We start from the raw sequence: 12021 nt of genomic DNA, 5'->3' as shown, positions 1-12021 counted from the left end.
TCGTAAAACTCCATCCTCGTAAAACTTCTTTTCATCACCCTTTTGTTGCAGAAAGTTTTCCTCCACAGGAAAATGCAAAAGAGTGCAAATGGACTTCGTGATTTACATAAATGCAACAGAAACCCACAGAAATGCTTTTTCTTCATGTGGGGAGCAGTCGAGTCATTCATTCAGATTCAAGTGATAGAATTTGAATTCAAATGGAGTCCATTGGTTTCCTGCAGGAACTTGATGATCTGATATGTACCTAAATGCATTCGAAACTGTAATACTCAGAAATACACAAAAATAAGCAATGAACCAAATCCTGGTAAATAAAAAACAGTATTTTTCTCAGTATTACCATAGCTGATGGAATTTGAAGGTATTGCAGAAGATAGTGATGTCCCTGTGCCATCCATGGTAGGCACTGGTTAAATCACTGGGTGTATAATCTTAGATAGCGGAAAGAAGCGTCCAGTCTCGGGTTATTTCCACCAAAACAGAGTTCCAAATCAACATTTGTGCCTATCAACCAAACATTTCAACATTCCATTTTCAATTGCTATATCATCATTTTAAAATATAATTGTATTCTAATCAATGTAATCACCATGGCAACACTGTTGCTCTTATCAACCAAACATTTGCAATTCAAACATTCTGGCAACTTTGCTTTGGTTGATTTTGTATTGTTATGACAACGACACACCAACACTCCAATCCATCTCTGCTTCTCATTTTCTCACTGCCTCGGTTTTCCTTTCAAACTCTCATTGTGAATCTGTTTCATTTGAGATTTCCTTCATGCTTGTGCCGTGTTTTCCTTCCTTTGAGACTTGTCCTTTTCCGTCGTTTTAAAATGACGGTTATTTGACGGCAGTTTGATTTTCCTTCTTGGAACGTTTGGCGAAATGTAGTTCTTATTATCAAAGTACAGCTCACAGCCCAGTAAATGTACAAGTGCCTGAACTATACATGTATTTCATAGAGCCGACCTGACACACCGTGACATTTGTCCTTAACCAGAGAAACATGAGGGATGAACTGTTTTTCAAGGGCAGAATCATGGTTCAGCCTCAGTCCCTGAGCCCGCACTCGCGCATGGTTTACGCTGCACACAGAACAAAGAGCCAGTCAAAACCTAAAACATTTCACTCAAGCTGCTTTCCTTTGCCTATTAAGCACGTCTGTTTTTGAGCTGTTTTATCCAAACAGTCCAAACCCTGTTCAATGACCAGAAAATCCGGTAACACTTTACTTAAGCTGATGATTAATGTCGATTTTTCACTTGACCTTTTATTTAACCTGGCAAGTCAATTAAGAACAAGTTGTTATTTACAATGACGGCCTGGCAAGAGGCAAAAAGGCCTCGTGGGGACAATGCTTGGATAAAAGAAATACAATTTTTAAAAAAAATTAAAGACAAAACGGACAACACATTACGTAGCATTCACAAAGCCTTTATAAGCGCGACATAAAGAGTCACAATGGAGGGGCTGCGGAGATGGCTCAGAGAGCTTGTCCCTGGGGCCCGGTTCATCTCTGTTTGACCTCCATCCACCTCAACGACCGATTGGCCTGACACAATCAGCCACTCACGCAGACAGCGAACTCTGCTCTTGCGTGTGCTTGGCTGGAGGAAGAGGACTGAATGTACTCCAGTGTCTGGCCTCTCTCCTCCTGTCTTCTCTCTGCCTCTACTACCCCGGGCTGGCTCTCAGTGATCTAGAGCCCTTCTTCTTCTCCTGTACGTCTCCACATAGAGTAGCCTTCTCCCTGCCTCTACCGCTATACTGCCCCAGACTGTAGCTCTGTGCTGTGGAGCCCCTCTCCTCCTGTATCTACTCTCAGTCATTCCCCTGCCTCTACCCCTGCCTCTGCCTCTGGCGCCCCAGGCTGGCAATAGAATCTCTGAATCCCCTCCTCCAGTACCATAGGCTTCGCCCTGCTTCTGCCTCTCAGCCTCTGTCATTGTCGCCCCAGGCTGGCTCTATATTGGAGGGTCTTTCTGGGGGGGTGTTTTCTGGGCCACTCTGTGACAAACGGCTGGGTGAAAGCATTAGGCAAATGCAATTGAAATTAAATGGGCTGCTGTGCTATTCACAGTGCAATAAAAACAGCAGCTTACGGCCCTTTTGTCCAGTCCTATCAAGCAAATGCGTGTCGCACAAAGGGGCAGTATTTGGCAGTGTAACCCCCCATCCCCAAACATACCCAGAGGGGCAGTATTTGGCAGCCGTTCACTCTGGTTCTCCTATATGCTTAGCATAGCATCTGGAGCCAATGAGCCGTGCCGTATTGGCAGAGAGTCACAGAAAGTGCACACATGGACCCGTTCCCATGTCCAGCTTGAAGCCCTCTGATTGGCTTACGCCACAGAGAGAACGTAACCTGCCTCTTGTCTCTTCGTGCTGTCGACTTGGGTTTATACATACACAGAGATCTAATGAAGCACAGGCGTGCAGATATATGGATGGATGGATGAGCAAGAAAGGGAGCAAGAGGAAGGGAAAAACAATGAAAAGGAGAAAGGGATGAGGAGAGGAGAGGAGAGAGGAAGGGAGAAATAAAGATAAATGGCTACGGAGCACTGGTCTTTCCTCGTGAGGCACATCTAGCACTGTAGTAGTGCATACAGCCACCCCTCATCTCCTCTCTCCAGATAGATAAAATGAGAGCAGGAAGATGGAGCCCCATGTCGTTCCGTCACGGTGAATGTTTATGCACTCTCTATTTAAATCTGAGCTGGCAACCACCCTGTAAACGCCTGACGATGCTGTCTCCTCTCCGTATAGGTGCGCATATTCCCTTACCTGATTGGCCGAGAGTCTGCCTTTGCTGATAACATGAAATGGATGGCCTGTGCTAATAAAGGTGTGTCTCCTCTTCGTACTATACCATAAGAAACACATACACTTGGCTGTGTGTAAATGTGTGGGTGGGTGTGAGTGTGTGTCGGGTGATAGGAATTGTGGTTATTGGTGTGTGTTTGTCAAAGAGGTGTGTGTGTGTGTTTTGGGGAGGGAAGAGAAGAGACGCAGGTGTTAGATTGTGAGTGTGTTTTGGGGAGGGGGGGATTGTGGGTGTTAGTGTGTGAGGTGTGGGGAGCGAAGATATGCAGGTTTTAGTGTGTGTTTGGAGGTGTTGGGGGTGGCTGTGCTGCTGATGTGAGTAGTGCAGAGCGGAGCAGCAGTGGAGTGACACAGAGGGGTCAGGGGGCATCCCTGCCTCATCCCTCTTCCTGTCAGAGCCTTTCCCCCTGACCGCCTGCCGCTGATGGCTCCCGTGTGCCCACGCTCCGGATGAGAGGAGAACGCTCTGGACTGGGAAAGTCACAGTCAGGAAAACTGATGACTTGCGGGATTACACAGCCCAGCTAGTCTAACCTTATTCTGATACTCACAGTAACACACACTTACTGGGAAATGCCTGTGAAATACCTTAATGTGATACAGTGTGTGTGCGTGTGTGTGTGTGTGTGTGCGTGTGTGTGCTTGTTGCCTCAGGGTATTTCAGTCAGATCTCCACACTGGCTGACGTACAGGAAAATGTGATGAGGTATCTTCATGTTATGAGTCGTCCTAAAGTCATCGACCATGAGCATGACACGGTCTGGACGGAGGCCTACGTGGACAGCACTGTAAGTTTCATAGTGAGTGGAAAAAGTTAGTGACTGTGTGTAAGGTACATAATGTACATAATGTACTGTATGTCCACCAGTGTACGCAATCGGTTTACTTTTTATAAGTAACGAAGTCAAGTGACTGCGGTACATTTTAAAATGGGGTGTTATTATTACAGTTACTTTGTCAAACAGCTTTCAGAATCATATCTCTGCCGGGCTTATATTTCCATGATCCAATCTCGACCGCGAGCGGAGAAAGGATGTTTGGAGAAATGTCATGACAGCTGCTGTCCAGAGAAATGTATAGAGGGCGCACCCCTCATCTTTGCCATTGATCGCTTCTGTGATAGCAAAGCCCATAGAGGGATTTTGGGTCTAGTGGAAAGTGTGCCCTCTATACATCTCTATGAGTCCATCGTGTATGTGCAGTCTGGCAGCAAACTGGCAGCTCGAGAGAGAGATTTTGAACGGAAAGATAGGGAATCGGTACAGATGTTTGGCTAACAGTATATACGGCTAATTAAGCAGCCCCTATAGAGCGCAGCACTTGTAGACGAGCACAGGAAAGCAGCGCCACAGATGAAAGGAGAAACAAGCGATCAAAGCTGAGTTAGTAAGTAGCACATCCTTGGTAGAGCGTGCGGCTCTCGTAATGCAAAGTAACGCGGAACTTTAAATTAAATAAATAAATAAAAATGTAATATGTAATATATTGCTGTTTCAAGTAACTATTCCCAACACTGGTTTCCAACACTGGTTTCCACCCTCTATATGAGTTCATACAGTATGTATACATGCCCGAACATGCTTGCGTATCGGTGAGTGTGTGCGAGGGTGCGTGCGTGTGTGTATGTGAATGTGCGCGTGTGTTCCTGCATCTGTGTGTGTGTGTGCGCCCGTGTCCTCTCTGATCAGTCCCCTTCATGCTACAGGATTGATTCCTCATTATGAGCTTCATTAATTCTGACTGGAATGTTCTGCACTTCTGTGTCTAGAATGTTAAAATGCTAGAGGAGCAGTCTGTCTGTCTGTTGTACAGGAGGAGAGCTCAATTCTCATTTGTCATTTTTGCTGTCTCCTTCTGCAGCTCTCCCAGGCACACAAGGTAAAGCCTCTCTCTAATGCTCTCTCTATCGCTCTCTCTTCCTCACTCTCTCTCATTTCCTTGTCATTTAGAGAGTATTTACTGTGCACATTTGGATTATTTTCCATTATGGTGTATAACATGGATACCTTATTTGAGGTGTTAATGGTTGCCATGGATATTTGTCTGTAATCTGGTTGCTGAGGGTCCTTGAGTAGTGAGTTTCTCCCCTGCTGTGGAGTTAAGGCATTGCAGCCGCAGTTGAGACTGCTGTAATGTGTAAAGCTCTACTTCTACTCAGTATGTGGATTGTCCACTACTGTATGTGTATTGTGCACAGAACACACACACACACACACACACACACACACACACACACACACACACACACACACACACACACACACACACACACACACACACACACACACACACACACACACACACAGAGGTAAGGGCTGGGGGATTGTCCTCTGGCGTGTGTGCTCTTGTATCTCAGCCACAGAGAATCGCCATTCATCATTCTGTGGATCATTGCCTTTATCTCCTCAAGCTCGTAATAAAACTGACATTGGAGTAGAGAGAGGGAGAGGGGACGGGGGACGGGGGGGCTAAGCACAAGGTCGTTTCCCAGAAAGTTCTCGTATCTACTGCTGCGTATACCCAGTGTGTCTTTACTAAGCTCCTCTGATGGACTGAGGGATTCTACCAGGGTCTACCTATATAGGTGAGACTAGGCTTTGGCTGTCGCTCTGGGGGGAAGCGGGTTGGTCGATGGTGAGACCCTCCATCAGTCATTTTGTCGAGCAGCCAAGACGATCCCACCCTAGTAACCGTTCATTGCCTCTCTCGTACGCACGTACATGAACACGCACAACAGCCAAACATGTAAGCACACACACACACAAGCACACACACACATACACAAATAGCCGCACACTCACCATGGCTGCGGGAAGATGTTTAGGGGTGGGAGTGCACTAATTTGGTGGATGACATTTTTACAACTATTTATTTATAATTGTTATATTCATTATCGTTTAATTGTGATTCATCAGTGTGTGCTGGAACACCCTTAGCACCTCTACTTCCAGCGGCTATGACCCTCACACACAGTGCACTCACAGCTGTGGCCGTGAGCCTCTGAGGTGAGGGAATAGCAGACCTAGTTTCAGTGAGCTCATGTGTTTAATCATGTCAGTTCTCATCCTGCTGAACACAGCCCCGCTCTCAAAATGGACACACACACACACACACACACACACACACACACACACACTGGGGATCGCTCTAAACTGGAGCTTCACTGTGCATTTACTGTAAAACCACAAACCCGCAAGCAACATTTACCATATATTTACACTGCAGACTCACTTCTATTTTTTTTTAAAAGCATTTGGCGACACAGTGTTTGGTGAAGTTTATTTTGGTGAAATTACTGGACTGTAGATGTGTTGTGATGAAGCCTACTTGATAGGGATGGACATTGGTGCATATATTCCTCTATTGACACCGAATAGGATAGCATTTAGCATCAGTCAGACATGGAATACTGTAGCAATAGCCTCTGATGGTTAAAGTAATTGGAAAATCTTGATTGCAACCTCCTCGTGTCCTCTCTCCTCGTCTCCCTCTCAAAACCCATTGGAGGAGAAGGTCAGAGGGGAGGAACCTCTGTCTTTCTTATCCAATGTGTTTTGAGAAGGAGACAAGGAAAGAGGGCACGAGGAGTAATGCAATCGAGATCGGTCTTTGCCACTTTCTGTCACTGTCACTGTGTTCCATCTCAGTCCAGAAACAAGAAGGGCCCAAGCCTGATGACCACTGTGGCCATGCCTGTGTTCAGCACCAAGAACGAGACCGTAAGTGTTTTGTGTCTGTGTGTGTGTGTGTGTGTGTGTCTGTGTGTGTTATACTCACCCTTTCTCTCTTCTTTCCTCTACAGAAGAACCAGGGTATACTCCTAGGGGTAGTGGGCACAGACATTCCTCTTCAGGAACTCATGAAGATCATCCCTAAACACCTGGTACTGGGTTTACTAACCCATGTTTATGACCCATTAGATGCCTTGTCATTTACTGTTGTACTGTACTCTACTTCATTAATCAGCCGATATTTATATATGTGTATATATAAAAAAAATATTTGTAATAATGACAGTTACAACAATACTGAATGAACATTTTTATTTTAACTTAATATAATACATAAATAAAAATCAATTTAGTCTCAAAACAATAATGAAACATGTTCAATTCTGTTTAAATAATGCAAAAACACAGTGTTGGAGAAGAAAGTAAAAGTGCAATATGTGCCATGTAAAAAAGATAACGTTTAAGTTCCTTGCTCAGAACATGAGAACATATGAAAGCTGGTGGTTCCTTTTAACATGAGTCTTCAATATTCCCAGTTAAGAAGTTTTAGGTTGTAGTTATTATAGGAATTATAGGACAATTTCGCTCAATACCATTTGTATTTCATATACCTTTGATGTTGGATGTTCTTATAGGCACCATAGTATTGCCTGCCTAATCTTGGAAGTTGATAGGCTTGAAATCATAAACAGCACTGTGCTTCAAGCATTGTGTAGAGCTGCTGGCAAACGCAGGAAAGTGCTGTTTGAATTAATGCTTAAGAGCTTGCTGCTGCCTACCCCCGCTCAATCAGACTGCTCTATCAAATCAAAGACTTAATTATAATATAATAAACACACAGAAATATGAGCCTTAGGTCATTAATATGGTCAAATCCAGAAACTAGCATTTTCGAAAACAAAACGTTTATTCTTTCAGTGAAATACGGAACCGTTCCATATTTTATTGAACGGGTGGCATTCATAAGTCTAAATATTTCTGGTACATTGCACAACCTCCAATATTATGTCATGATTATGTACAATTCTGGCAAATTAATTACGGTCTTTGTTAGGAAGAAATGGTCTTCACACAGTTCGCAACGAGCCAGGTGGCCGAAACTGCTGCACATACCTGGACTCTGCTTGCACAGAACGCAAGAGAAGTCACAATTTCCCTAGTTAATATTGCCTGCTAACATGATTTCTTTGAACTAAATATGCAGGTTTAAAAATATATACTTGTGTATTGATTTTAAGAAAGGCATTGATGTTTATGGTTAGGTACATTGGTGCAACGACAGCGCTTTTTCGTAAATACACTTTTAGCAAAGTAGGCCATGATTCGATGATAAATTAACAGGCTTTTTTTGATTATTATTATTGATTATTTGCAAAACTGGACAAGCTAGTTAAACTAGTAATATCATCAACCATATGTAGTTAACTCGTGATTTAAGATTGATTGTTTTTTTATAAAAATGCCAAAAATGCAGATGACCGATTATTATGAAAACTTCAAATCGGCCCTAATTAATCAGCCATGCTTCTACTCTATATATTGTTTTTATGCCTTCAGCTGGGTATCCACGGTTACGCCTTTGCCATCACAAACAACGGCTACATCCTGACCCATCCGGACCTGAGGCCACTGGTAACACACTGTCTTTTAAACACACTCATACACTATGTCCTCTGCCTAGGGTTGTAAAATCAAAGGTTTCCTCAGAAATAATGGTTAGAGGATTCAGGATTTCCTGCTTATCCCCTCCTTATACCGGGCATCGTCGAAGCAGGATTTCTGGAAAACCTGGGAATTCTGGGAAAGTTGCCTGAATTTTGTGACCCTACCCGTGTCCCTAACCCAAGCCTTGCCACAATGCACTAACCCTAACCCCAAAAGCCTTTACACATACTAATCTTTGGAGTGGTTAAACAGCTACAGTACATTGCAGTTTTCCCCTCCCCACCCAAACTCCTCCCAGAGAGTCCTAGCAAAATTCTTTTAAAATAAAAAAAACAAACATTTTAATTGAAAACAATCACAATAAGGTACTTCATTGTTACCCAGACATTTGATATTGAGATACAAGTGGCTGCATTGGACCTTTTAAAGACATTCTCCGGAACTTTGGCGACTACTGAACGACTATTTCCTGCTTTGGGCCCGGATGTGTCAGTGTGTAGTTCATACATGCATAATCTATGAGCAGAATTACTGTCTTACCTCAATTAACCACGAAATCCCTAGTTTGTTGTGCTGCACTATTTTCCCTACATTTTCCCCCAAGTGGGTCAGCCTCCTAGCAATTCAAGTTCTTGCCAATGAGCTTCAGCCCCTCACCATTTGAGGGAACACAAGCAAGATGCACACACAGCAGAGCAAGAGAGAGAGAGAGCACAGTGACATGTTGCATGTACAGTATGTGTACATATGGTGCATTAGGAAAGTATTCAGACCCCTTGACCTTTCCACATTTTGTTACGTTACAGACTTATTCTAAAATGGATTTTTAAAAAGTTCTCAATCTATCCACAATAGCCCATAACGACAAAGCAAAAAACACGTTTGTAGAAATCTTTGCACATCTCTAAAAAAACTAAACAGAAATATCACATTTACATAGGTATTCAGACCCTTTACTCAATACTTTGTTGAAGCACCTTTAGTCTTCTTGGGTATGACGCTACAAGCTTGGCACACCTGTATTTGTGGAGTTTCTCCCATTCTTCTCTGCAGATCCTCCAAAGCTCTGTCAGCTTGGATGGGGAGTGTCACTGCACAGCTATTTTCAGGTCTCTCCAGAGATGAGGTTCAAGTCCAGGATCTGGCTAGGCCACTCAAGGACATTCAGAGACCTGTCCCGAATCAACTCCTGCGTTGTCTTGGCTGTGTTCTTAGGGTCGTTGTCCTGTTGGAAGGTAGACCTTCGCCCCAGTCTGAGGTCCTGAGCGCTCTGGAACAGGTTTTCATCAAGGATCTCTCTGTACTTTGCTCCATTCATCTTTCCCTCGATCCTGGCAAGTCTCCAAGGCCCTGCTGCTGAAAGACATCCCCACTGCATGATGCTGCCACCCCCATGCTTCACCATAAGGATGGTGCAAGGTTTCCTCCAGACGTAACGCTTGGCATTAAGGCCAAAGAGTTCAATCTTGTTTTCATCCAACCAGAGAATCTTGTTTCTCATGGTCTGAGAGTCCTTTAGGGGCCTTTTTGGCAAACTCCAAGCAGACTGTTGTGCCTTTTACTGAGGTGTGGCTTCCGTCTGGCCACTTACCATAAAAGCTTGATTGGTGGAGTGCTGCAGAGATGGTTGTCCTTCTGGAAGGTTCTCCCATCTTCACAGAGGAACTCTTGAGCTCTCTGACCATCGGGTTCTTGGTCAGCTCCCTGACTAAGGCCCTTCTCCCATGATTGCTCAGTTTGTCCGGCGGCCAGCTATAGGAAGAGTATTGGTGTTTCCAAACTTCTTCCAATTAAAAACGATGGAGGCCGCTGTGTTCTTGGGGACCTTCAATGCTGCAGATTTTTTTTGGTACCCTACCCCAGATCTGTGCCTCGACACAATCCTGTCTCGGGGGCTCTACAGACAATTCTTTCGACCTCATGGCTTGGTTTTTGCTCTGACATGCACTGTCAACCGTGGAACCTTATATAGACAGGTGTGTGCCTTCCCAAATCATGTCCAATTAATCTAATTTACCTTTGGTGGACTCCTATCAAGTTGTAGAAACATCTCAAAGATGATCTGTAACGCTCGTCTGAAGAAGAGGGAGTGGACCAAAGGGCAGCTTGGTACATGTTTATTAAAATCTGAACACTAGAACAAAATAACAAAGAGCAAAAATGACCATGAACAGTTCTGTCAGGTGCAGAAAAACAAAACAGAAAACAATTGCCCACAAAACACAGGTGGGAAAAAGCTGCCTAAGTATGATTCTCAATCAGAGACAACGATAGACAGCTGCCTCTGATTGAGAACCAAACACAACGAAATAGAAAACATAGAACTAAAGAAACTAGAACGCCCACCCTAGTTACACCCTAGCCTAACCAAAATAGAGAATAAAACCCTCTCTATGGCCAGGGCTCCGGACTGGAGGCTGTCGCTGGTGGCTCCGGCCTGGAGGGCGTCGCTGGAGGCTCCGGACTGGAGGGCGGCGCTGGAGGCCCTCGTTGGAGGCTTTGTGCCATGTCTCACCACTGGAGGCTTCTTGCCATGGATCATCACTGGAGGCTTCTTGCCATGTATCATAACAGGAGGCTTCGTGCCATGGATCATCACTGGAGGCTTCGTGCCATGGATCATCACTGGAGGCTTCGTGCCATGGATCATCACTGGAGGCTTCGTGCCATAGATCATCACTGGAGGCTTCTTGCCATGGATCATCACTGGAGGCTTCTTGCCATGTATCATAACAGGAGGCTTCGTGCCATGGATCATCGCTGGATCATCACTGGAGGCTTCTTGCCATGGATCATCACTGGAGGCTTTGTGCCATGGATCATCACTGGAGGCTTCTTGCCATGGATATTCACTGGAGGCTTCATGCCATGGATCATCACTGGATCATCACTGGAGGCTTCTTGCCATGGATATTCACTGGAGGCTTCGTGCCATGGATCATCACTGGAGGCTTCGTGCCATGGATCATCACTGGAGGCTTCGTGCCATGGATCATCACTGGAGGCTTCTTGCCATGGATCATCACTGGAGGCTTCTTGCCATGTATCATAACAGGAGGCTTCTTGCCATGGATCATCACTGGATTATCACTGGAGGCTTCTTGCCATGGATATTCACTGGAGGCTTCGTGCCATGGATCATCACTGGAGGCTTCATGCCATGGATCATCACTGGAGGCTTCGTGCCATGGATCATCACTGGAGGCTTCTTGCCATGGATATTCACTGGAGGCTTTGTGCCATGGATCATCACTGGAGGCTTCTTGCCATGGACCATCACTGGATGGAGGAGACGTATGGGCAGTCTGGTATGTGGAGCTGCCACAGGGCTCACCTGGCTGGGGAGACATGCAAGAGGATTAGTTCTGGGCGCAGGCACAGGGCTCACCAGGCTGGAGAGACATACAGGAGGCCCTGTCCTAGGCAGAGGCACTGGATACACTGGGCCGTGGAGGCGCACTGGAGATCTTGAGCTAAGACCCTGCACAACCCGTCCTGGCTGGATGGTGACTTTGGCCCGGCACGTGCGGGGCGCAGGCACAGGACGCACTGGGCTGTGCAGATGCACTGGAGACACAGTGTGCAGAGCCGACGCATGATGTCCTGGGCTGTAGAGATGTACTGGAGGTCTGGAGAGCAGGGCTGGCACAATCCTTCCTGGCTGGATGCTCACCCTATTCCCAGTTCGGCGATACTCCCCAGCCTGCCTCCAGGGTCCTTTCCCGTCCAGGATTTCTTCCCATGTCCATTACACGCTGCTCCTCCTTACCACGCTGCTTGGTCCATTGGTG

General features: G+C 45.4%; 1 protein-coding gene across 1 annotated transcript in view; it reads left to right on the top strand.

Annotated features, from left to right (window-relative positions):
• LOC118372827 (voltage-dependent calcium channel subunit alpha-2/delta-3) overlaps positions 1-12021 on the top strand; it is a 55784-nt gene that overhangs the window by 27822 nt on the left and 15941 nt on the right. The window contains exons 12-17 of the mRNA XM_052527203.1: positions 2778-2856; positions 3489-3622; positions 4695-4712; positions 6482-6553; positions 6637-6717; positions 8123-8197. Coding sequence (XP_052383163.1) covers positions 2778-2856; positions 3489-3622; positions 4695-4712; positions 6482-6553; positions 6637-6717; positions 8123-8197 — 459 coding nt within the window. The remainder of the gene's footprint in view (positions 1-2777; positions 2857-3488; positions 3623-4694; positions 4713-6481; positions 6554-6636; positions 6718-8122; positions 8198-12021) is intronic.

This window comes from Oncorhynchus keta, chromosome 10, assembly GCF_023373465.1.
Source record: "Oncorhynchus keta strain PuntledgeMale-10-30-2019 chromosome 10, Oket_V2, whole genome shotgun sequence".
NCBI classification, from domain to species: Eukaryota; Metazoa; Chordata; class Actinopteri; order Salmoniformes; family Salmonidae; genus Oncorhynchus; species Oncorhynchus keta.
This window is presented reverse-complemented; position numbering and strand designations above follow the sequence as displayed.